The 26,288-nt window shown below is 39.5% G+C and overlaps 1 protein-coding gene across 4 annotated transcripts; it reads left to right on the top strand.

Moving 5' to 3' along the window:
* Window positions 1–1,158: 1,158 nt before the first annotated feature.
* On the top strand, window positions 1,159–25,915 carry INSIG2 (insulin induced gene 2). Of its 4 annotated transcripts, none has more exons than XM_059166664.1 (7): window positions 1,159–1,251; window positions 6,799–7,180; window positions 19,963–20,087; window positions 23,280–23,446; window positions 23,626–23,725; window positions 24,682–24,864; window positions 24,905–25,915. In XM_059166664.1, the coding sequence occupies exons 2-6, from the start codon at window positions 6,937–6,939 to the stop codon at window positions 24,721–24,723; spliced, it is 678 nt and encodes a 225-aa protein (XP_059022647.1). In that variant the 5' UTR covers window positions 1,159–1,251; window positions 6,799–6,936; the 3' UTR covers window positions 24,724–24,864; window positions 24,905–25,915. The 4 variants fall into 4 exon arrangements, with proteins under 4 accessions (XP_059022647.1, XP_059022648.1, XP_059022649.1 ...); XM_059166665.1 differs by lacking the exon at window positions 1,159–1,251 and adding an exon at window positions 1,279–1,586; XM_059166666.1 differs by lacking the exon at window positions 1,159–1,251 and adding an exon at window positions 1,595–1,711.
* Window positions 25,916–26,288: the final 373 nt, after the last annotated feature.

Genomic DNA, 26,288 nt, shown 5'->3' with positions numbered 1-26,288 from the left:
TTGAAAAAGACGGCTTAGGGGAGACATAAGCTGGACAAATAGAACTCATAGAAAGCCTTAATGTCAGGACATTTTTGAGGTTGTTGTCTCTTTTGTAGGTGCTCTTCCCTTTTCCTTTTAAAATTCTTCACCCATCCATATAATCTGCCCAAATCTTATTTTACTGCTTCTCCCTCTCCCTCTACCTCTTTCCCCTGCTGTGCTCTCACCCGCTCTCCCTCTCTCCCTCTCTCAAATAAATAAAATCTTTTAAAAAGAGAGACATTCATAAGCTATAGGAAACATTAGAGAAAACAAGAAAGAGCATATAAAGACTTGCCTAGATATATTTTGCTGCAGATTTAATTTAGCCTTTAATTTTGAGAAATAAGTGTATTGATATAAAGGTTAGAAATATAAAAATCCATCTTACTGTTAACCACTCAAAGGAAGGGGGGGAAAGTATTTCACTGACACTTTTATGGGAAGCTCTTAAACAATTATGGTAGGCCTAAATTTCACCTAAAACTTTCCTCAAGACCACTATAATCTGATCACATTCATACATAGTACACCTCCCAACAAAGAGGGGGTTATAAGATTCTCTGTTTTCTCTACTTTGCTATCGACCTCCAAAGCTCTTCCTGGGAAAACATCTGTCCTCAAACTGTGCTACCTGGTCGAACTTGTGGAACCATTATTAATAAAGACCTTATGAAGTGGTGTGGGATGGAGATGAGCGAAATATCAGTTACGCTTTTAGGATTTAGTACAGGACGTGAAAACGTAAAGAGTAAAGCCCAGCGAAAGCACAGATACTGAGAGTCAGCGTCCCTGGCGGGGGATCTGGGCGGCCTGTAGTCCAGAGCCAATTCCTCCTGGAGCAGAGGCACACGCTGAGCGTCACGCCTCCCAGAGAGTGTGCGTGTGTCAGTGCGCGATTCTCTCACACCGCCCACTGGGCCTGGATACTCGTCACAACCCAAGATTGCCTGGTCAGCAAACAACAGCTGACCTAACCACCTCCCACTCTCAAAACAGTCCACGCCTACAAGCAGGAGCTGATTTCGGGCAAACCGGAAGCTCCTTTGCCCCGTCTCGCCGGCTCAACAACGAAGCGCTGGTACTAACCGGAAGTTCCTCTGCCCCGATCGTCAGAGCGCCTCCTCGTGGACTGCACAGGCGCAGTGGGGCTTCGGCGGAGTTGTGGGAGGGGAGGAGGAAGAGCTGGAGGGGGGCGGGAGCAGGTCCCAGAAGATGGCGGAGGCGGGGGTGAGTTGGGGGTCCCCCTGCGAAGCTCGGGAGCTATGGTGCTGAGGGAAGAGGCCTGAAGAGGGGGATGGCCTTCGGGAAGAGGAGCCGCTTGTGTTTTTGCAGGCTAGGAACCCTGCTGGCAGATGCGGGTAGCCAGGACCACAGATGGGGCCTGAAGGGCAAGGGCTCCCGCTTACCTGGTGAAGGGTCGGCGAGGTCCGGAGGCGGACAGCGGGGTCGGGCGGAGGTCATAGGAGAGGCCGAGTCTCCCCGGACAGTGGAAGAGTGTCCGAGCGGAAAGAAAACTGGAGGACGGCGGGAAGGGCGACCCTGGAGATCTGATGAAGCTGGAGGTCGGCGAGCTGTCAACCATAGAGCTGTCAGGATTTGGGAGGCTTGTAGCCAGGGAGACTCAGGTTGGGGAGGTGGATGGATCCAAAAGCGTAGCTTTTGTAGTAACTTTGGAATCCACAAAAAGGTATGTTGATTATTAGGTTGAGGAGTGGGACTTTGGCATTTGGATTGGAATTGGACACCTTTGGAGTAGGTGTGTGGGTCAGTCCAAAGGGAACACTTGCTGGGACCTAGAAGTCAGTTGGTGATAGTTACTGGGATTTGGGGGTTGCTCAGTGGGGATTGGAAATTTGGAAAAGCAAAGCGGTGTGGATAATAGGGGACTGGAATGGGGGGTGGGGGAAGTGTGCTAAAACAAGTGATCATAACCCATGCCCTGTTAGTGTTGGAAAAAAGTTTTAAAAGTATGGGATAAGCTTGATAGTCTAGGAAAATATGGAAAATATGTCATGAAGGGCTTCCTGTTTTGTAGGATTAATGAGGAGAGCTTTAAGAAGGAATGGGTAGACTTGAGTCGTGGGCCACTGGAGCTGGCCCATACCAGTATTGCAATGGAGCAGAGGATTGCAGGGGAAGGCAGCCAAACAGTGGCTAGATTGTGTTTTCCAACTTTGGGGCTTATCCCTGGTTGCCTACCACTGAGTGAAAATGAAGGGATGCCTAACTAATAGGGTCTCCAGGGAAAAAAAATATTAGCCTGTTTTCCATTTTCATTCTTTCACTGCACATTATGTTGACTAGTGTGATTTGTTGTAGTTGTCAGTACATATCTGATACAAAGTGACCATGCAGTGAATCATGTACATTTGGGAAAGAGGTTGATTTTTTATAAACTGACAACTGTTGCTTTTTCGAATGGTCCGCTTCAAAGGAAAGGAGAAAATGCAGTTGAGTAATTTAGAGACACATTTTCATTGTTATCAAAAAACTATTCAAATGATAGAGTAATCTTTTTAGTGAATGAGGTTTGACATTTAAAAGTAGTAATGGGATGTAAATGCTTCTTGTTTAATGGTTTCTGTGTTTGGGTTTTAATGTAGAAAGGAAAGATAAATGTCATTGTCTTCAAGACAAACATATTTGTCTTTCTAGAAGTTTTAGTGTGCAAAGTCTATGATTCACATTTGTGTGCTATTTTTCATTGATGTGTTTTTCCTAATGTTTATGCTTATTCTGTTTTGAGAATACCATTATAATTAAGAGAGCATCTAATGAAAGATGTGAGGTAGTAATTTAGTTTTATTATTTATAGCCTATCTGACCTAAACACCTGAAGAGATAGGGTTCTATAAGGAAGGAAATATACTTCTGTGACTGTTAATCTTTGGAGGATGAATGATCTTGTGTGATTTGAGAGGGTGTTGGAATTGATCAAATACAACCGGTTCTTAAGGTTATAGAAAATTTTTTGTTTGTTTTCAAATGCCTGTTGCCTAAAAGTTGTTTCAGTGGAAGACATGAACTTTGATTTTCATTCCAATAGTCTGGAATCACTTACCACTTTTTTTTTTTTTTAAAGGAATAATATCACCCATTAACAGGCGGTCCTATAGCTGGCCTAGTATTTTTTCATTTTTGATGATTTGTTATAGACCTGTCTAAACTATTTTTCTCTTTGTTTAGTAATGTACTTTATAGAAGTTATAGGTCAGAGCTCAAGGAAGAATAAGGATTTCTTATATACAGTGGGAGATTTTTCTTTGTCAGTTTTTGAAAAAAAAAAACAAAACCATTATTTTTGTATTAACATTAGTTGATCAGTATGACTTAAAAGTTGCCACTTGTGTGATTCGTGAATTGTTTTTGGATGGTGTTTGTAGTTGGGACAGTGTGATGAAATGTGAAGGAACTCTAGAAGGAACCAGAGTGTTGGGGATGTGGGGGAGAATGCCAGTCCTGGTGCTACCTGATAACAGTGTTATCATTTCAGGAAGTTACTTAACTTACTCTGTTTTGTAAAAATGGGGAAAAAACACTTACCTCCCTACCAGGATTATCATTGAAGATCTGTTGAGGTATTGTTCTCTCTAAATAATATCTTTATACCAAAGATTTTTTCCCTAATCAACAAATTATTTCTTGAATAATCTAAATTTTTCAAATATAGATTTTTTTTTTAATTTTGGAGAAGAATCAAATTTATCATTGATATAAGAATAATGTTTAAAGGTATAGGTACATTTTATTTTAAGAAAAAAAAATCAATACTTAATCAGAAAACCAAACTTTACAATAAACAGATTAAGGGCATACTTAATCCCAAAAGCTTTCATTTAAATAACCTACTTCCCTGTTCTGTTACTATAAACAGCATGCTTTTTTAAGGAACTGAACTGTTGTTGCATAGTAGGGATGTGGGAGTAGGGAGTGAGTGGTCTTGTGGAATTTCTTATCTAGTAAAATGATAAAACTGTTAGATCACTGGTTAACTTCTTTTGGATTATGGACTTTGTAAGTACTTGGTATAAACTGTGCAACTGTCCAGGAAAGTGCATATATATACAACTTTTTTGTTTTGTTTTGCATCAGGCTCAAGTCCCCCTGGAACAGATGATCTCTCAGTTCTCTTTTCTTTCTTAAATTTTAGGATACTGTAATTCTAAAGCATTCTTTTATTTTTGTCTCTAGTAATTATATGCTATTATATTATTACATAGTCATAAAAATCAGCTTTTTGGATTTTTAAAATATTATCTTTAAAAAGAGAACTCATTCAAATAAACAGTCACCAAAACAACATTTTGTTACTTTTAAAGAAAACTTTTGGGGTGAAGTAGGAATCTATAAACAAGCACTGCTAGGAAAGGTTGAATAAAGAGCTATTGTAGAATAACATAAACAAACAACTTAGAAAGTCTCTAGCTTGAGGAAATAGTCTGTGGCAATCTGTGGCCCTGAGTGGGAGGACATTGCTAATCTGGTGGTGTTTGGAAATATTGTAGAAACATTTTTGGTTGTCTCAAATGGGTGAGGGGGCACACACTGGCATTCAGTGGGCACGAGTCAGGGACGTTAAGTATTTTGCAATGCCTAGGGCAGTTTCACTCAGCAAGGAATTGTCCTGCCAAAAATGCCATTGCCCTCTGACAAACACTGGTGATTGTGAGCTGGGGCCTGGCACAACTGGAAAAAGCTTTTTAAGTTGAAGTTATTAAGCTCTTACAGAAACATAATTTCAACACACCATATCCTTTGCCATTAATTCCCTCTTGGAAAAAAATCACAGACGTAAAAGAAGGATTTACTAGAGGAATTGGGGCTACTTAAAATGTATGTATACTTTTTGTTCTCGAGTAGCCATTTTAAGAGCAGAAGTTGGGGCACCTTGCTGTGTCTACTGGACATCTGGGAAGTGAAGGGTCTTAGGCAGTATGGTGGCATACGAGTCTGTAAATTGGCCATATGATTTTTTTTTCTTTAAAATACCTTTTCACACCTTGATCTAGTAATTTTGAGGAAAATTTTAAAGCATTTTTGCATTTACTGGCATGATCTCTGTGATATTATATGGTTGCCTACTTACACTGAGGATATATTACAGTTGAGTTAGATTTTCCATGTCTGCCATCTTTTCAGTAACCAAATCCCCTTCCACAAATCCATGTGCCAAAGAAGAGGTCTGAGGAGTTAGGCCGGAATAGGACTCAGGTTTAGAGGGAAGAGGTGGGTTTTGGACTCAGACCTAAGGTAAGATTCCAGTACTGTTACTATGTGTCATGTGATGATAAGCAAGTTGCTAAATCTCTTTGACTTTGATTTCATTTGTAAAATGAGGATGATAATACGTACCTTTGGATGATTTTGAAGATTAGGGCTAACTGTATGTCCAGAGAGCTGTATCAATAGTCATGATTATGGTGATGATGAAAAGTTCTGTAGCAGCTGAACACCTGGCATGCTTATTTGCTGGATTGCACAGCAAGGAAGAGTCTGCAGGACCAGATCAGGAAGAGATGGGTTCTAGACGTTTTCAGTTGGTTTGTAGAATGTATTTGTCCATGAATCAGCCATAAGATGTACTGTTTTCTGTAGTCCTCTAAGCTGTAGAGCTCAGTCATGCTGTAGACTAAGGTAGGTTTGTGAGGACTAGCTTGAGGACAGACATCCCACTGTGAGTGTTGGGCACAGAGCTTTGGATGTGACAGAGGTTCAGTAAAACAAAACAAAACAAAACAAACAAAAAACCCAGTCTGTTGTCTCTGTTTAGCACATGGAACTGATTGGCTGTGACATGGCTTACTAGTACTCGCAAATGTTCTCATTTTCATACAGATTATTTCTAAAGTCAGCACCCCTCTCCCCAACCCTCAGTTTACACATGGGTCTTGTGTTCACAGAAAGCATCAGATGTTCTTTGTCTTAACCAGATGCACACAAGAGACCACTTTCCCTGGCTTTTAGGAGCCATGTGGCCAAAACTCCTTACAGTCTGGGCATGAGGTTACTCTCTATTTTCTTAGCTTCCTTTCTTCTGCTTCCTAGTGCAACTCCTCCACAGTAGCTTTGTGGTTGCAAAAGAGGGCTGCTGGGTCCAGGCAGGGGTGGGACACAGCTGTGGCCCTGCAGAGAGAAGGTCTGCTTTCTGTGCTTGGTTTATGTATAGGTAAGTGGGCGGCAGTCTGTGTTTTCTAAGATGCTTTTGTGCAAAAATCAAATATACAGCCTGTAAACATGAAAACAGTGCGTTCCTCTATGGAGGGTCATCCTTATGAGCAAGTCACATTTTATTGTGAGCAGTACAGAATTTTCGTTAGAATATGTTGATTTTCTGTATAAATTCATTTATTTATTTATTTTTTATAAAGCATAAAGATTTTTAAATCTGCAGGCCCATCTGTTCTGGGTTGGAGATTTAGGTAGAAGAAATAGAAACTTGGATTTTAATCTTCCAGATTCTGGCATAACTATCACAGATAACCTGTTCTGCATTTCTCTGAAGCAGAACAAGCTGTTTTTATTATTATTCTAACCTTTGAGCTTCGCAGGTCACTTATTCTGTCTTAGTATATATAACTATAACACTTTTTATTATACCATGCCTATAAGAATGCTTTTTAAACCACTTCTTATTCAATAAATACTAATTTAAATAAATACGTAAGCTTGTCATTTCATTATTTGTACTTTGAAATTAATTAGTATTGAAATCAGAAAAATTGTATGATCATTTATTAGATAAACATTGATTTCTTTTCTTCTTATCTCTTACAGGATTTCTGGTAGGTCCTCTTTTAGGATAAGATGCTGTAACTGTTGAAACACCATTCTGCACTGATTCACAGACAGTTGGCTTTTCAGCTGGGAAGCCTTTTTCTCCCCACCTTGCTGGTTTACTGAACTGATGAAACCATGGCAGAAGGAGAGACAGAATCACCTGGGCCCAAAAAGCGCGGCCCCTACATTTCATCTGTCACTAGCAGGAGTGTGAACTTGATGATTCGTGGAGTGGTACTATTTTTTATTGGAGTATTTCTTGCCCTAGTGTTAAATTTACTTCAGATTCAGAGAAATGTGACGCTCTTTCCACCTGACGTGATCGCCAGCATCTTTTCTTCAGCGTGGTGGGTACCGCCGTGCTGTGGCACAGCCTCAGGTATGTGTAGGCTGCTTCTATAATGCTTAGAAAGAAAGGAGGCCGCATGCATGTGGATGTTGTCTGGGCAGTACTTGTTTTTCAGCTTTGATTTCAATGCGGGACAGTGGGCCTGTTTTAAATGAGCAGTTTGATGTGTTGAAGCAAATTCACACATGGTGTTACCAATCACCACAGTCCTGCTTTAGTACATTTCCATGACCCACAGATTCTCTTGTGCTCTCTTGCTGTCCATTCCCTACCCCCAGCCTCAGGCTTCCACTTATCTTTCTGTTTCTGTCCCTAGGTTATTTTTGCCCGTTCGCCATGTAATATAAATGGAATCACAGTGTAGATACTCTTGTGTCTGATTTCTGTCTGACCTATGAACTTTAACAATTTAATCTTAAAAGAATCTTACTTCCCTTTGGGGTGAGGCTTTTAATTCTTAATTTTGTCTTTTCTTCAACCCACCTCATATTAATCCTTTTTTTAAAATAATTTTTAAAAAAAGATTTTATTTATTTATTTGACAGAGATCACAAGTAGGCAGAGAGAGGGGGAAAGCAGGCTCCCTGCTGAGCAGAGAGTCTGATGTGGGGCTCCATCCCAGGGCCCTGAGATCATGACCTGAGCCAAAGGCAGAGGCTTCACCCACTGAGCCACCCAGGCACTCCAGTTCTTACTCTGAGTTATTTTGATGATCATTGTCACTGTGGTTTTAAGGCTTAGACCTGTGTGTGTTATGGCCTTGTTTTTGAAGTACATGACAACTTGAGAGATGGAGTAGTGTTATGCAAGTTTAAAGCTTCATGTTGTTATTTTTTAGATTTTTGTACCTGTTTTTTTTCTTGGTATCTTGTTTTTAGATATGGTTTAAGGATAATGAATACTTAAAGAGATTAATAAGGTGGATTCTCTTTGCTTACAGTCATTAGCCTATTTCAGTAGTTACTTTAGTTCTTTTTTGGTGGACAGTGTGTGAGGGATAAAGTGGAGCATTTCAGAAAGCCTACTTCATGCAGAGCTTCCATAATTGATGCTTTTTAGCTTTTTCTACTGACTGAGACCAATAGATTAATAACATTTTATAAAAGAAAGTATTAGAGGACACCATCATTGTGTGGTAGAAGAAAAAGCTGATTGAGGGAGAAAATTGCTTTTTGGAATGTCCATTTCGTGTCTCATACTTAAAATACACCAATACCTTGCAGTAAAATGTACTCTTGACTTCCATCCTTGAGCTGGAGGTTGAAGGGGGGGAGTTAGGTGTGAGATGTTTTAGAATGACTTGTGGAATCTGCTGGACAGTTGCATGGATGGAGAGGCATGTTGTGGTAAGGTTTCAGTGTGGTTTATGTGTCAGTTTATGTGTCAGTGTCTCTATCACAATATTCACATTAAAAGTTTATAAAGGCAGTGATTCGTAATTTCCCCAGGGTTAGTACATTTTCTGAGACACTATACAAACTCATCCAAATAGAATAGAAAGCATAAATTATATTTTATCATTCGTTGCTGTGTCTACTAGTCCTCATGTATTTTCTTTTATTTCAGCTAAACTAAAAAGAGAAAAACTAAGTTTTCCCATCGTCTTTTTCTTTCTTTCTTTCTTCCTTTCTTTTTTTTAAAGATTTTATTTATTTATTTTACAGAGATCACAAGTAGGCAGAGAGGCAGGTAGAGAGAGAAGGGGAAGCAGGTTTCCTGCTGAGCAGAGAGCCTGATGCAGGGCTCAGTCCCTGGACTGAGGTGGATTCTCTTTGTTTACAGTCATGACCTGAGCTGAAGGCAGAGGCTTTAGCCCACTGAGCCACCCAGGTGGCCCACCCATTGTCTTTTTCTAGTTTGTTTATTTTCTCGCATGGTATAGCTGCTATCTGGCTACCAATTGAAGCTTGTTGGGATTTGGAAGAACATGACTTTTCAGAATAGACAAAGGACGGTCAAGGGAGGGAAACTGTTACTTACTGACTGCCTCGTAATGTGCTAGGCACATCCCTTAACCCCAGGGATCTGTAGGGCAACTTTGGGAGTGAGATTTTGACATTGTGCCTACTTTGGGGAATGAGGAACCTGATAGGAAGAGAGGATGTCATTGAGCCCAGGGTCTCAGAGCTAGTGAATAGTGCAGCTGGCTCCAGCATTCCAGGCTGGAGGAGGGGAAAGAGGAAGCTACTCACACTTCCTCTGGACTCAGGGTAAGCTTGCAGACCAAGTGCCAGGCTTTGATGGAACCTGCTGTTGTGTGTTGGACTTTTGTGGCTGGGGCAGGAGAACAGGTTTCTTTGTACCAGGAGGTTTCTTTGTACCACCATTAAGGAGAGGACCAGGGGTTGTGTCTGTCCCTGTGACATGGGCACTTTTGCCACAAACTCCTATTTAAGAGAGACAATTACAAATGTTAATGCCACATTTCAGTTACTTTGTCCCTGCTTTCCTTCCTTTGCCCAGCCACTAGGTTTATCACACTTACAAACCTAACTTCCTACTTCCCCACTTAGGGGATTTACACTTAAGTGTTTATCCCGAAAGCAGTGCATTCCATGAGGTATGTGGTACACGGAGGTACAGAGGCATTTGGAAATCTAGATTCCAGTTAACTCTGCTACTGATTTTGTTGGGTGAGTCATGGCATTTAGTAGATGAGAGTGAAGATACCAGTTTTGTGAACATTACTGAAGGTAGAAAATGGATTCTTGCACCTCCTGCCCCCAGTTTTGGGGAAAACATCAAGGAAATAAGAAGTCAATGAATATATGTTTTTGTGTATATGTGCTAGTATGCATTTTCAAAAATTTCTAGGCTTTTACCATCTTAAGTCAGAAAAACTGATAATTGTCCTTTGTTTTTCCTGTCCAACTAATATTCATAGAGCAGCTAGCTACCTTCTGGAGATTCTCCAGAATCACCACTTTCTACATGCAAACAGAAGGGTCCCTGGCTATCTGCTATCTTCCCCTATAGCACCTACTGCTGGAAAATTAGCGGTGCTTCTGAAGGGGTACCCAGTAGAGAACTCTGGTATATTTCTTTTGATTTCATTTTCTTTTTCTTAGTTCTCTATTTTTAATTTAATAATGGTTGGTGTTTCAAGTTGATTAACTTCTCAATATGTGCAGTGATTAGAATCAGAGTTAGAAACCTCTTGAACGTTATGGGGGCCTGCAAAGGAATCTTTCCGAGGAAAGAATAGAGGGAAAAGATAACTATCGTTGTGTGGGTAAAATAACTAGGGAGATTGATTTGAAAATTGCAAGTAACCAAATTATATTCATACCTGTGAAGCTAATATCTAACAAAGAAAAAACAGATCTTTTCAGTTTAGCCCAGCAGTCATCTACCCAGTTCCTGGAGAGCCCTGAAAGTTTCCTCCTGCTCTCACTTCTCCAGGTTTCCAAGTTTCTATGTTCCTTTGTCTCTTGATCCAGACCCTCTACTGCTCTGATGGGAATTTTCAGTTATTCTTTTTCTTCTTCTAATTTTTCACTCTGACCACCCGCCAATCCCTTCTCTCCATCATGTGTGGTACACTTAGGACTGTAAGAGTGAGCAGCCTTTAGTTTGCTACAAATGCAATGGCATTATTTCTTGATTCCCCAGTGTGTACAGGGTAGTCTCTATGATACGACCCTTGCCAACTTTGTCTTCTTCAGAGTCTTTTTGAAGCTCCCTTTTTGCCTAAAGCTTAACAATTTTCAGGTGACAGTGGGTATTTTTTTTTTTAATTTTTAATTTTTAATTTTTTATAAACATATATTTTTATCCCCAGGGGTACAGGTCTGTGAATTACCAGGTTTACACACTTCACAGCACTCACCAAAGCACATACCCTCTTCAATGTCCATAACCCCACCCCCCTTCTCCCAACCCCCCTCCCCCCAGCAACCCTCAGTCTGTTTTGTGAGATTAAGAGTCACTTATGGTTTGTCTCCCTCCCAATCCCATCTTGTTTCATTGATTCTTCTTCTACTCACTTAAGCCCCCATGTTGCATCACCACTTCCTCATATCAGGGAGATCATATGATAGTTGTCTTTCTCTGCTTGACTTATTTCGCTAAGCATGATACGCTCTAGTTCCATCCATGTTGTCGCAAATGGCACGATTTCTTTTCTTTTGATGGCTACATAGTATTCCATTGTGTATATATACCACATCTTCTTGATCCATTCATCTGTTGATGGACATCTAGGTTCTTTCCATAGTTTGGCTATTGTAGACATTGCTGCTATAAATATTCGGGTGCACGTGCCCCTTTGGATCACTATGTTTGTATCTTTAGGGTAAATACTCAGTAGTGCAATTGCTGGGTCATAGGGCAGTTCTATTTTCAACATTTTGAGGAACCTCCATGCTGTTTTCCAGAGTGGTTGCACCAGCTTGCATTCCCACCAACAGTGTAGGAGGGTTCCCCTTTCTTCGCATCCTCGCCAGCATCTGTCATTTCCTGACTTGTTGATTTTAGCCATTCCGACTGGTGTGAGGTGATATCTCATTGTGGTTTTGATTTGTAATTCCCTGATGCCAAGTGATATGGAACACTTTTTCATGTGTCTGTTGGCCATCTGGATGTGTTCTTTGCAGAAATGTCTGTTCATGTCCTCTGCCCATTTCTTGATTGGATTATTTGTTCTTTGGGTGTTGAGTTTGCTAAGTTCTTTATAGATCTTGGACACTAGTCCTTTATCTGATATGTCGTTTGCAAATATCTTCTCCCATTCTGTCAGTTGTCTTTTGATTTTGTTAACTATTTCCTTTGCTGTGCAAAAGCTTTTGATCTTGATGAAATCCCAATAGTTCATTTTTGCCCTTGCTTCCCTTGCCTTTGGCGATGTTCCCAGGAAGATGTTGCTGCGGCTGAGGTCGAAGAGGTTGCTGCCTGTGTTCTCCTCAAGGATTTTGATGGATTCCTTTCTCACATTGAGGTCCTTCATCCATTTTGAGTCTATTTTCATGTGTGGTGTAAGGAAATGGTCCAATTTCATTTTTCTCCATGTGGCTGTCCAATTTTCCCAGCACCATTTATTAAAGAGGCTGTCTTTTTTCCATTGGACATTCTTTCCTGCTTTGTCGAAGATGAGTTGACCATAGAGTTGAGGGTCTATTTCTGGGCTCTCTATTCTGTTCCATTGATCTATGTGTCTGTTTTTGTGCCAGTACCATGCTGTCTTGATGATGACAGCTTTGTAATAGAGCTTGAAGTCCGGAATTGTGATGCCACCAACGTTGGCTTTCTTTTTCAATATCCCTTTGGCTATTCGAGGTCTTTTCTGGTTCCATATAAATTTTAGAATTATTTGTTCCATTTCTTTGAAAAAGATGGATGGTACTTTGATAGGAATTGCATTAAATGTGTAGATTGCTTTAGGTAGCATAGACATTTTCACAATATTTATTCTTCCAATCCAGGAGCATGGAACATTTTTCCATTTCTTTGTGTCTTCCTCAATTTCTTTCATGAGTACTTTATAGTTTTTTGAGTATAGATTCTGTGCCTCTTTGGTTAGGTTTGTTCCTAGGTATCTTATGGTTTGGGGTACAATTGTAAATGGGATGGACTCCTTAATTTCTCTTTCTTCTGTCTTGTTGTTGGTGTAGAGAAATGCAACTGACTTCTGGGCATAGATTTTATATCCTGACACTTTACTGAATTCCTGTACAAGTTCTAGCAGTTTTGGAGTGGAGTCTTTTGGGTTTTCCACATATAGTATCATATCATCTGTGAAGAGTGATAATTTGACTTCTTCTTTGCTGATTTGGATGCCTTTAATTTCCTTTTGTTGTCTGATTGCTGAGGCTAGGACCTCTAGTACTATGTTGAATAGCAGTGGTGATAATGGACATCCCTGCCGTGTTCCTGACCTTAGCGGAAAAGCTTTCAGTTTTTCTCCATTGAGAATGATATTTGCAGTGGGTTTTTAATAGATGGCTTTGATGATATTGAGGTATGTGCCCTCTATCCCTACACTTTGAAGAGTTTTGGTCAGGAAGGGATGCTGTACTTTGTCAAATGCTTTTTTAGCATCTATTGAGAGTATCATATGGTTCTTGTTCTTTCTCTTATTGATGTGTTGTATCACATTGACTGATTTGCGGATGTTGAACCAACCTTGCAGCCCTGGAATAAATCCCACTTGGTCGTGGTGAATAATCCTTTTAATGTACTGTTGAATCCTATTGGCTAGTATTTTGGTGAGAATTTTCGCATCTGTGTTCATCAAGGATATTGGTCTATAGCTCTCTTTTTTGATGGGATCCTTGTCTGGTTTTGGGATCAAGGTGATGCTAGCCTCATAAAATGAGTTTGGAAGTTTTCCTTCCATTTCTATTTTTTGGAACAGTTTCAGGAGAATAGGAATTAGTTCTTCTTTAAATGTTTGGTAGAATTCCCCCGGGAAGCCATCTGGCCCTGGGCTTTTGTTTGTTTGGAGATTTTTAATGACTGTTTCAATCTCCTTACTGGTTATGGGTCTTTTCAGGCTTTTTATTTCTTCCTGATTCAGTTGTGGTAGTTTATTTGTTTCTAGGAATGCATCCATTTCTTCCAGATTGTCAAATTTGTTGGCGTAGAGTTGCTCATAGTATGTTCTTATAATAGTTTGTATTTCTTTGGTGTTAGTTGTGATCTCTCCTCTTTCATTCATGATTTTATTTATTTGGGTCCTTTCTCTTTTCTTTTTGATAAGTCTGGCCAGGGGTTTATCAATTTTATTAATTCTTTCAAAGAACCAGCTCCTAGTTTCGTTGATTTGTTCTATTGTTTTTTTGGTTTCTATTTCATTGATTTCTGCTCTGATCTTTATGATTTCTCTTCTCCTGCTGGGCTTAGGGTTTCTTTCTTGTTCTTTCTCCAGCTCCTTTAGGTGTAGGGTTAGGTTGTGTACCTGAGACCTTTCTTGTTTCTTGAGAAAGGCTTGTACCGCTATATATTTTCCTCTCAGGACTGCCTTTGTTGTGTCCCACAGATTTTGAACTGTTGTATTTTCATTATCATTTGTTTCCATGATTTTTTTCAATTCTTCTTTAACTTCCCGGTTGACCCATTCATTCTTTAGAAGGATGCTGTTTAGTCTCCATGTATTTGGGTTCTTTCCAAACTTCCTTTTGTGGTTGAGTTCTAGCTTTAGAGCATTGTTGTCTGAAAATATGCAGGGAATGATCCCAATCTTTTGATACCTGTTGAGTCCTGATTTAGGACCGAGGATGTGATCTATTCTGGAGAATGTTCCATGTGCACTAGAGAAGAATGTGTATTCTGTTGCTTTGGGGTGAAATGTTCTGAATATATCTGTGATGTCCATCTGGTCCAGTGTGTCGTTTAAGGCCTTTATTTCCTTGCTGATCTTTTGCTTGGATGATCTGTCCATTTCAGTGAGGGGAGTGTTAAAGTCCCCTACTATTATTGTATTATTGTTGATGTGTTTCTTTGATTTTGTTATTAATTGGTTTATATAGTCGGCTGCTCCCACGTTGGGGGTATAGATATTTAAAATTATTAGATCTTCTTGTTGGACAGACCCTTTGAGTATGATATAGTGTCCTTCCTCATCTCTTATTATAGTCTTTGGCTTAAAATCTAATTGATCTGATATAAGGATTGCCACTCCTGCTTTCTTCTGATGTCCATTAGCATGGTAAATTCTTTTCCACCCCCTCACTTTAAATCTGGAGGTGTCTTCGGGCTTAAAATGAGTTTCTTGGAGGCAACATATAGATGCGTTTTGTTTTTTTATCCATTCTGATACCCTGTGTCTTTTGACAGGGGCATTTAGCCCATTAACATTTAGGGTAACTATTGAGAGATATGAATTTAGTGCCATTGTATTGCCTGTAAGGTGACTGTTACTGTATATGGTCTCTGTTCCTTTCTGATCTACCACTTGTAGGCTGTCTCTTTGCTTAGAGGACCCCTTTCAATATTTCCTGTAGAGCTGGTTTGGTGTTTGCAAATTCTTTCAGTTTTTGTTTGTCCTGGAAGCTTTTAATCTCTCCTTCTATTTTCAATGATAGCCTAGCTGGATATAGTATTCTTGGCTGCATGTTTTTCTCGTTTAGTGCTCTGAAAATATCATACCAGCTCTTTCTGGCCTGCCAGGTCTCTGTGGATAAGTCAGCTGCCAATCTAATATTTTTACCATTGTATGTTACAGACTTCTTTTCCCGGGCTGCTTTCAGGATTTTCTCTTTGTCACTGAGACTTGTAAATTTTACTATTAGGTGACGGGGTGTGGGCCTATTCTTATTGATTTTGAGGGGCGTTCTCTGAACCTCCTGAATTTTGATGCTCGTTTCCCTTTGCCATATTGGGGAAATTCTCCCCAATAATTCTCTCCAGTATACCTTCTGTTCCCCTCTCTCTTCTTCTTCTGGAATCCCAATTATTCTAATGTTGTTTCGTCTTATGTTGTCACTTATCTCGAATTCTCCCCTCATTGTCCAGTAGCTGTTTGTCCCTCTTTTGCTCAGCTTCTTTATTCTCTGTCATTTGGTCTTCTATATCACTAATTCTTTCTTCTGCCTCATTTATCCTAGCAGTGAGAGCCTCCATTTTTGTTTGCACCTCATTAATAGCTTTTTTGATTTCAACTTGGTTAGATTTTAGTTCTTTTATTTCTCCAGAAAGGGCTTTTTTTTTTTTATCTCCCGAGAGGATTTCTCTAATATCTTCCATGCCTTTTTCAAGCCCGGCTAGAACCTTGAGAATTGTCATTCTGAACTCTAGATCTGACATATTACCAATGTCTGTATTGATTAGGTCCCTAGCCTTTGGTACTGCCTCTTGTTCTTTTTTTTGTGGTGAATTTTTCCGTCTTGTCATTTTGTCCAGATAAGAGTATATGAAGGAGCAAGTAAAATACTAAAAGGGTGGCAACAACCCCAGGATAATATGCTTTAACCAAATCAGAAGAGATCCCAAATCATGAGGGGGGAGAAAGGGGATAAAAAGAGGTTCAAAAAGGAAGAAATAAGGAAAAATAGAAAAAAAAAGAAAAGAAAAGAATTTTAAAAAAGAAAACGAATAAAGAAAAATATAAAAAAGAAAAAAATATATATTAGATAAAATAGTTAAAAAACGTTAAAAAAGAAAAGGGTAAAAGTTAAAAAAAAATTTTACCAGAAGGCGAGAAAAAAAAAAAATGAAAAAGAAAAAAATTAAATTATCTTTAAGACTAAAAAAAAATCACAGGGAGAAAGCCATGAGTTCCGTGCTTTGCCTTCCCCTCCTCTGGAATTCTGCTGCTTTCCTTGGTATTGAAACCGCACTCCTTGGTAGGTGAACTTGTTCTTGGCTGGATTTCTTGTTGATCTTCTGGGTGAGGGGCCTGGTGTAGTGATTCTCAAGTGTCTTTGTCCCAGGCGGAATTGCACCGCCCTTACCAGGGGCTGGGCTGAGTAATCCGCTCAGGTTTGCTTTCAGGAGCTTTTGTTCCCTGAGCGCTTTCCGTAGAGTTCCGGAGGACGGGAATACAAATGGCGGCCTCCTGGTTTCTGGCCTGGAGGAGCCGAGAGCCCGGGGCCCCACTCCTCAGTGCGCCCTCAGAGAACAGCGCCCAGTTACTCCCGTCTGCCTGACCTCCGGCCGCGCTCGGAGCTCACCGAGCCTGTGGCTGGTTCAAGGCAACACTGAGCTGTGAGCTTACTGTCAGCTCTGTCTCTGTAGCCGGCTTTCCCGTTCCAATACCCGCAAGCTCTGCGACACTCAGACACCCCCGATCCTTCTGTGACCCTGCGGGACCTGAGGCCACGCTGACCCCGTGTGGGCTTTGCCCCGTTTAGCCTCTGGAGCGATGTCCCTCAGCGGAACAGACTTTTAAAAGTCCTGATTTTGTGCTCCGTTGCTCCGCCGCTTGCCGGGAGCCGGCCCCTCCCCCCGGGGTTTATCTTCCCGTCGCCTTCCCGTCTCCGCCGGTCCTACCTTTCAGAAAGTGGTTGGTTTTCTGTTTCTAGAATTGCTGTTCTTCTCTTCAATCTGCCGATGGATTTGAAGGTGTTTGCAATCTTTAGATAAGCTATCTAGCTGATCTCCTGCTAGCTGAAGTAGTCTCAGCCTGCTACTTCTCCGCCATCTTGACTCCTCCCCCCACCCCCGACAGTGGGTATTTTCATTGTCCATACTTTTCCCCAGACTTTCGCCTTGGATTAGAAAGCTCTTTCCACGCCACTGATGTGCTACACTCAGCTCCTCCCTCAGGGGCCCCCTTTTCTGTGAAGCTTTCCCAACACTCCAGCACCCTGCCTCCCCTCAGCACATGCCAGAAGTCTGGGCCCCCACTAGGCCCTGTCAGTAACACCCCTAACATATTACTGTATTGCATTGTTTCTGTGCTCACTTTGGGACTGGGATCATGTCTTACTCTTTTTTTCTTTTAAAATCCCTGGCAAATAGCAAGAACTGGATATATTATGGGAATTTATTGAATGAAACATTGCGTAACTCGTTGTAGTTTTCCATGAAAGTCTATCTCTTTCAGTGGCTTCGTTTTTCCCCACCCTTTCTTGAAAAACATTTGATTTAACTGTTCCTCTTAGTGCATCACTGAATTAAACACAATACCCCAAAATGTGATGACTTAATATTGATGTTTTGCAAACTTCTTCTGCTTTTGTCTTGGTACGCTGTAACCAAGAGAAGTAAATCTATCCCAAGAGATGTTATTTTGCATCAGAGAGCCCTTCAATTAAGCAGGACAGTGTTTGCATATAATGTTATACAGGCATGATTTTAACAATCTCTTGTTAAAATAAAGTCAGAAGGAAGAGAAAAGAAGCCCAGACATCCTTTTGCTGAACTCACAAACAGTGGAGTCTCACTGTGCTGTAGACACTGCTATCAGACTCTGCCATGCCTTTATTTAAAGGGAAGGAAGAAGACATTTAATGGAAAGTGACAAGCTTCCTCGAATTCTTCTTCTCAGTGAGCAACCGAGAACCATGCATACTCAATGGATTTGATTTTTATTGGCAAATCCCAAGGTTGGCAGCGTGGCAGTTTAAATTCCTTTTTGTGTTTTTGCTTTCTCTCCTCAGTTGTCTCTCACTTGTGAGTCTGACATCACATGCATACAAATCTAGTCAATTTTACTTATTTATATCTTTGCACACACGTCAGTATTCTCTATGTGATAATTCTTTACCTATGGCATCAGCTGCTGAGGAAAATTGACTTGGAATGCCTGATCTTAGTTGATTTTAGTCAGCAACAGGCAAAGAGAGGAGAGAGAGGGAGAGAGAGAGTGAGGAATGACATGAGCTGTTAGTTTCATGACCCCTTGAGAGGAAAAAAAAAAAAAAAGGAGGTAATACTCATTATGATGTATTTCAACTGTTAGGCATGCTTGTTGCCATTTTAATTTTGTAGGAATTTGGAAATGCTGTCAGTTAATCTCTCAGGATTTTAGAGTCAAGCCTTTTAAATAGGAATATGATTTGAAAGTTTTAAATTTACTAATAGTTGTTGGAGGTCCACATTGCTGAAATTTGTTGTTAATCTCTTGATGGTCTATGAACCATCTCTACTCAGCAAAAGCCTAACTCAGAAGAGCACTTTCAGATTTGTGGATTAGAGCACACATATACCATTGCAGCTGCTCACCCCCAGATGGAGGGGTGACTGTGTGACCTCTTTTTAATACTGCTCCATTGGTCTGATAGCCTGTGGTTTTTGATATTAATTGATTTCTCTTTTTCCTTAAAGATTGAATGTGTCTTTTGTAAGATCTAGCCAATACCAGGCCAGGCAGGGGGGGCGGTTCCTGATCCTCAGGCACTTAAGATTTTGGTACAGTAATTTCAAGATACATCATAGGTAGCACTGGACATCAGTTGTGTCTTTATTACTTGATGGCAACATGACTATTCTGTTTTTAGGGAAATGAGCAAGCCAAGGCTGATTAGCTATTTCCCATTAAATTTAATCTGTAGAAGTACATTTTCCTTATAACTTGTTGAAGAATGTTTTGGTTCATTAAGGCCTTTTTTTAGTGACTAACTATACATTTAAAATCTCTTTCCATAAATGAATAAAATGTTGACGTTTGACAAGTACTTTATTTAAAAATTGGGCGTGAATATTTGGAGTCTCAATCATAGACATTTTGTATACAGTTTTTCATAATTATATGGTTAACCTTCAAGATGTTCTTTCCAAAACTGAGAAATGTACTAAAATGACTTCTCACTTTTAAGAAGGAATTTAAATTTTAACTGAAAATGTACAGTTCTTATAGAGAACTCTATAGAGGGGAACATCAGGACACAGCCCTGGGCACAGGAGACAAGCTGGAGGCACTAGAGTAATCTGTAGACCAGGACATCCGTAGCCATTGGAACAAACACTATGTGTGGGGTGACCTTACTGTATTCATTTATGCTTCCAGCTTTTCTTTGGACAGTTTATGCAGCATTTTATAACATGCTTCATGGTTATGTACTTCAGAGAGAACATTGCTTAGCTGCCAGCTGGTCTGATGTTTTCAGATCTCAGAGATAGGAGTAGTAGAGAAGAAGCATGCAGCATCTAGTGCAAACTGCTAAATCATGACTCATACAGTGAAGTAGTGCTCTGCAATTATAATTTGGAATACTGTTGTAATCATTTACAGTGCTTTCTGCAGTGGTGTTATCTCCCAACCCCCCTTTGGGGAGGTAAGTTTAAAAATATCAGTGATTGATGTTAAGCAACTTGGAGAGCTTTTGAAACAATCTTTCAAATGCTTGTGGGGGTTGTAGTGACTCTTTTAGCTTAAGTTTTGCCAGTATAGCATTGGAGATGACTTAATTTTTTTCTCCTTCTTTCCACAGCTGTGATTGGGTTATTATACCCCTGCATTGACAGACATCTAGGAGAACCACATAAATTTAAAAGAGAGTGGTCCAGTGTGATGCGGTGCGTAGCCGTCTTTGTTGGTATAAATCATGCCAGCGCTGTATCCTTTCCGCTGTAACGAAATGCATAATCACAAAGCAGTTCCAACAAACCAAAGGTTAAACAGTCCCTTGCAACTTCACCATTGTCAAGTTGTGATATGTCCCCTTTGTCATAAAAAGACATGTGCTATGTTGTTGAAATATCACGGTAGCAGCCGTGCAGTTAATGCTTTGGGTATGGCCTTTTATTTAAACCCCCGTGTTTCAGGACCACTGAACAACTTGGCACGTTTAAACATTTTGTGTGTTCTTCTTGAACTAGGTTACATAATTCTGTGTAGTTTTGCTAACTCTTTGATTGAAACAGATACATTTTCAAAGGATTTCTTCCCTCTCTCTTTTCGTTTAAGACTTGCCAGTGAGGACGTGTGGTGGCTTCAGGATGCTGGCTGGTTTTTTAATTTGTTTTTAATGTATGGAATCTGTAATTTTTTCCAAGAAAAGATTCATCCACTGGTTTTAATCAATGCCAGCAAACCACATAAATGTTCTTAAAGGTGTAGTAAGTGGAAATGTTCAGCTTAGATACTGGCCAAAAAGAACATTTGTCCCTAAGGTACATATATTTAAAGTCTGATCATTTATGGATTCTGACATTTTATTTCATGATCAGAGTGTTTTTTTGAGAATCCCAGCTGGAAAGGTAAAGTAGCCTCTATTTCCCTTCTTCCCCATCTTTTCCCTGATAGCACAGAGAAAAAAAAGTCCACCCCAGAATAAAAGTTTTTGCTCTTGTAAGACTTTCATCCTGTCATCCTCCCGACTGCCTCTCCTCTCCTCTCCTGCCCCTGACTTTCCTTTGTGGAAGAAGAGAGCCTGGGACTGGCTAGTGCAGTCTTCCCTCTTCTAGAAGATGTGGCTTAGAGAGTGGAAGGGGCAGGAGCTTTGATGCTGGGAAGAGCATGCAGTGCAGGTCAGGCTGCCTAGGGTTCCCTTGTGTGGCTCTGCACTGGGCTGGCGGCTGGTGGTTAGCTGGTGAGAGGGTGGGGCACACGGTGGATGGATTCCTGTGTCTTTCATAGGAAATACTGAGCTGTTTTGGAGAAGCTTGAGAAGGGGAACAAGGGCAGGTGGCAAGGTCCTCCATTCTGCAAACACATTTGCCTTTCTTTTCTCCAGTTGTGCTAGCCCTTGGGGATTTGTAAATTTGGAAGCCCCTCAGTGGTGGTTACTAGTTTGGTTTTCCATTTCCATTTGTATTAAAGAATTTCCCAACAAGTTTTGCTTGGAGGAATCTTTGAGATTTAGGATTTTATAACAAACAGATCTAGTGGCGGGGAGTGCTTAAAAAGATAGACTCATAAAATACTGTATCTAAAGGAAAACTTAGAAATCACCCAGTTATACATTTTCTTTATAAAGATAACAAGACAAATGAAAGCTAAGAGTTAGGTACTTTGCCAAGGTGCTCGTCCTGCAAGGCTGGGACAGAGGTGAGATCAGACCACAGAGATCCTGGCTTGAGTCTAGAAAGGGCTCCTTCCCTCATTCAGGAGCCCCCTAAGCATGTAAATCCCTCCCAACTGGTGGATTAGACCATTCTATCACAGATGTTTCAGGTGTTTTTAAATAGACAAATTTAGATAGTCTTTTCTGGAATTTAAAAACCTTTATATATCTAATTTAAGTTTTTTGCTTTGGTCATTCTTTTTTTCTCTGGCAATGAAATACTTGAATATAGTGATTTCTTTTTTACTGTTCTGTTCACCATTGAAGCAAAATCCAAAATGTCTGCAAAATTTATCACATAGACTTAATAATATTAGGTTCCTTAGACTAGAGAAAATCCCATGGTACTATTTTCCAGGTAGAAGTATTTTACCTATTTATCCTTATTTTCCTTTGATTCTTAATAAAGTTTGTTTAGTTATCAAAGATAGAACTCAGTGAATATCAAATTCCACTCTTTATAAGAATGTTTATTGCATAGAAAAATCAGAGCATATAACCTTTCCTTTGGAGTGTTAGGTATAATGCCTGCAAAAGAATAAGAAAAGCTTTTGCAGAAAGCATACCATAAACTGTAGGGTTTTTTAATTTTTTTATTTTGGTAAATCAACCTAATCAGGAAATGACTTTGAGAAAATGGCCAAAGATGGCCCTCAGATGCTAAGAAGTACATGAAGTGGGTGTTGGAGATACCAGCCGGTGTAGTAGGGGTGGGGGTGGGTGGTAAGTACAGGATGTTAAAGGAAGTGGGAAGTAGTTTTATATGCATTTTTTGAACTTCTCCTCTCTTCTCTGTAGTGGCAGCATGGCCAGTTAGTTTGGTTGAGCTATCTAGCCCCCCCTGGGGAGCCAGATATAGAGCCAAGATGTGGCCTTTGGGACATAGATAATGCCCTTTTAATGATACTTGAAATTAATTCCTTTAGTGTAATCCTCTAGCAAAGAAATGAGAAAATTGAATTTGTAAAGCTTCGTTTTGCCCAGAGATTTTGGAGTAGAAAAGGGCTGCACATTTGTGAATAGATGCTTAAGTAAGTGACGGAAATAAAATATCATTTGAGCAAACTGTCCTATACCAGAAAGTCTCAGGCACCAAAATAGCTTGGCAGGTTGCAAGATAATGTTCACTTCAAGGCTTTATCCTCAACAAATTAAAACTAGAACAGTTGACATAATAGAAAGGGATACTGTGTCCTTGGTCCTCTTGTTTCTGAACTGCATTATTATAAAATGTGTCTGTCAGTAAATCATATAAAGAATGTGGTACCCTGTTAAATAGCTGTCAACTCTTCTATTTTCAAGTTCTTGTATGATTCGCAAGTAATTCTGAACCTGTTTGAGAAGTAATATTGGTTTCTTTTTTAGCAAAAATGTGTTCCTTTAGCAGTACTTGTGTTCCGAGACCTCTGGTTACATTTTTAGCAAAGAAAGCATTTCTCATGTAATGGGTCTGATCTTATAATTGTGAATGTAGACAGAAGTTTTTTTTGGGGTGGGTTGTGGGGGAAATACAAGTAGGTGGGATCTGTTAATGAAATATCATGCTCTCTGTGTATCTTTAGTAAGTATCGCAGACAATTTTAATCTCACCCGTTGTCCTGCATTGTATGGAAAGACTGAACTCACTCTCGAATAAGCAATCAGTTCCTGTCTCAGCAGTAACATCTTATTTTAGAAAAATGAACAGTTGGTATTATTTGGTGACAAGTTTTAAGAAGATGACTCTTTAACACTGATCTCAGAAAGTGGATTTTGATAACAACATACAGTTGTCTCTCACACTGGCTGCACTCTCCATTGGACTATGGTGGACGTTTGATAGATCTAGAAGTGGTTTTGGCCTTGGAGTAGGAATTGCTTTCTTGGCAACCTTGGTCACTCAACTGCTAGTCTATAATGGTGTTTATCAGTAAGTATTCTTTTTGGTGCTTGTTTGCTAAAAGAAATAAACAATTGATTTCAGAATTGAGATTTTGGAATTGGGTTAGCCATTTTAATGTACAGAGTAACTTATTTCCATTGTAATTTTCTTTATATGTATCATTGTACTTCCTGGTTGGGTTGTTAAAAACATTTCTGTTATTCTAGATATACATCTCCAGATTTTCTCTATGTTCGTTCTTGGTTACCATGTATATTTTTTGCTGGAGGCATAACAATGGGAAACATTGGTCGACAACTGGCAATGGTAAGCTGATGCTTATTATTTCATCCGTTATTGAGTTGTAAAACAAGTTTTCTCCAAGCCAAGCATACTGAGAGTCAAAGGAACCCCTGGATAGAAAGGCTAAAAGGTGTTATGGATAAGGTGATAGGATTTAACCTCTAATTTTTTTTTAACTAGTCTATAGTCTATCACAGAGAGACAGTTTTTAAAAGTGAAAAGCATCCTTACTAATAACTATGTTGCTTCAATAGATATAGATTAGGACTATCTCTGGCAAATCAAGATGTTTGAACATTTTAGTTAAAAAGAAAAAGGACGCTGTTGGTCATGCCTGTCCTGAATGGGAGGAGTCAGGGAGCTGCATTTGGAGGCCAGAGTAGTTAGATAAGTGCTCTGTGTCATTGTAGCTGCTAGGAGAACTGAGTGGCTTGGGTGGCTGTCTTTTTGATAGTCTGGCCATCCAATTATCTCAAGCCCATTAGTTTCCTTTATCTTGAATTGTGGGTGAACATTTGTAGCTGTACTTCTAAAATACTGTCTTGACCAGAAGATTTTGCTAATGTAATAGTCTTCTCCCCCTTGATTTTATAAAGTGATTTGAAAAAAATATTACCTGAATTCACTGTATAGTCCTGCTCTTAAGTTCATGACCTTCCTTTGCTGATTCGCCTTACCAAGCACTCAGAGAAACCCGTTTGCCTCCCTTCGTGTTATAGGATTGATCTGAATCATACTGTTATCATTTACGTGTGATGCAGAAACCTTGTTTTTTGCCTGTGTTTGCTATGTCTCTTTCACTTCTTGACTGTGAGCTTTCTTTTTCCCATCACATTTGTCATTTGCTTCTAATCCTTGCATAACTCTCAGATTCTTTGACAAATAAAGTGGGCATATGTTAATAAAGTATTAATTTCTAGTCTGTATGGAAATTGCTATTCAAAATACACCTTAATCTGTTAACCTTTTAATTTTTACAGTATGAATGTAAAGTTATCGCAGAAAAATCTCATCAGGAATGAAGAAGGCAAAAATATCTTCTATACAGAAAAACAGGATGAAAAGGGCACGTAAATGATCGCTATGTATCAACAAAGCTTCGGACTGTAAAATTGCCAGGATGCAGTTTTTCCCTTGATTGGTGTATATATTTGTGTGTATGTGTGTGTGTGTGTATGTGTGTGTGTAGATATGTATATGTAGATATACATATATACATATCTACACACACACATACACACACTTCCACACATATACATGCACATACGCATGTATTACTGCAATCTGTGATTGCTTCATCTGTAAATCAGTTACAAACCTTGATGTATTTGACTTAAATAACTATAAAATATATGCACTACGTTAAACAGCGTGTTCATTAATAGATGAAATTTTTTAATTAATTTTTTAAACATACCATATATTGTATCACAATGTTGATGTGCCAAAATATTCTGTTATTGTCATGCAGAGTATAAGAATGCTTGAACAGTTTATAAACTTAGTGAAATAAAATAAGAGGAAAGCCAAAAAAAGAGAAAGAAAAAGAAAAATGGAAAGCTGGTATATTCTCTTCTGCTTATGTTGTGCCTTTTCATTTTTCTAATCGCAGCAGTATGAGTTATGGGTGCCCTGACGAATGGTTAGTTTCTATTTTAATGTTGTCTCAGAGAGCTTGGGTGTTTTAATTGGTAATGAAAATGAACTTCCATAGAACATTTTAAAACCTGCATTACTGGAGAGCATCCAAAAAGGAATTCTGCTGGAGGTAAAAGTGATGAGCAGGAGAGGGTTATCAGCATTAAATTGTTTTAAGTCTAAGTCTGCAAGGCTATATGTAATTAAAAGAAGGCACCATTGGGAAATTTAGCTAGAATAAATATGTTATAGAAATACCAAAATGACCTTTTGCAGTGCCACAAAGTGTGAAATGATGTTGTCTTTTGCAGTACAGTAACTCACTGCTTTTGCACATGGAACACCTAAGAAACCCTAAACAGATCAAAATGAAGTTTCTAATTCTCTTGGGTTCTGTAATCTGTTGGGTTCTGTGAAGCAAACCACATTAGCCTGTCTGGGTCACATGACTGACGGTCAGTGGAATGCCATCTGTGGAATGGATGAGCATATCACTTTTTTTATATTCATATGTCCATGAGTGAACAGTTCAAGCCTGTTCCAGAATGTCCTGAGATGGCATATACCATGCATGTTTTGTGCATATCTTTCCAACAATGGGAACCATTTAAGTGTGGTTTAAACATATTTTTAGTTAACTTTTTCCTCAGTTTTTATTTTTGAAATTGATGACAATTGTCTGATACACAGGGGTGGAACTTTCTCCTTACTTTGGGTTTGTGTGTGTGTCCGTGTGTGTGTGTGTGTGTGTGTGTGTGATTGAGTGAGAGAGAATGTACATGTAGAAATGTATGTGCATGTGCCCATGCTCTCGTAATGTGTCAACTAGATACTGTAATTTTGGGGTTTAAAACCATTGCTGTCAGACTGAGATCTCATATGCCAAACTTTAATCTGCTTTTACATTTTATGGCTGAAAGTATGAAGATCCTAAAAGGATTTCATATTG

The sequence above is a fragment of the Mustela lutreola genome, chromosome 3 (genome assembly GCF_030435805.1).
Source record: "Mustela lutreola isolate mMusLut2 chromosome 3, mMusLut2.pri, whole genome shotgun sequence".
Taxonomy (NCBI): Eukaryota; Metazoa; Chordata; class Mammalia; order Carnivora; family Mustelidae; genus Mustela; species Mustela lutreola.
Note: the sequence above shows the minus strand (reverse complement) of the source record. Positions and strands in the feature narration are given on the sequence as shown.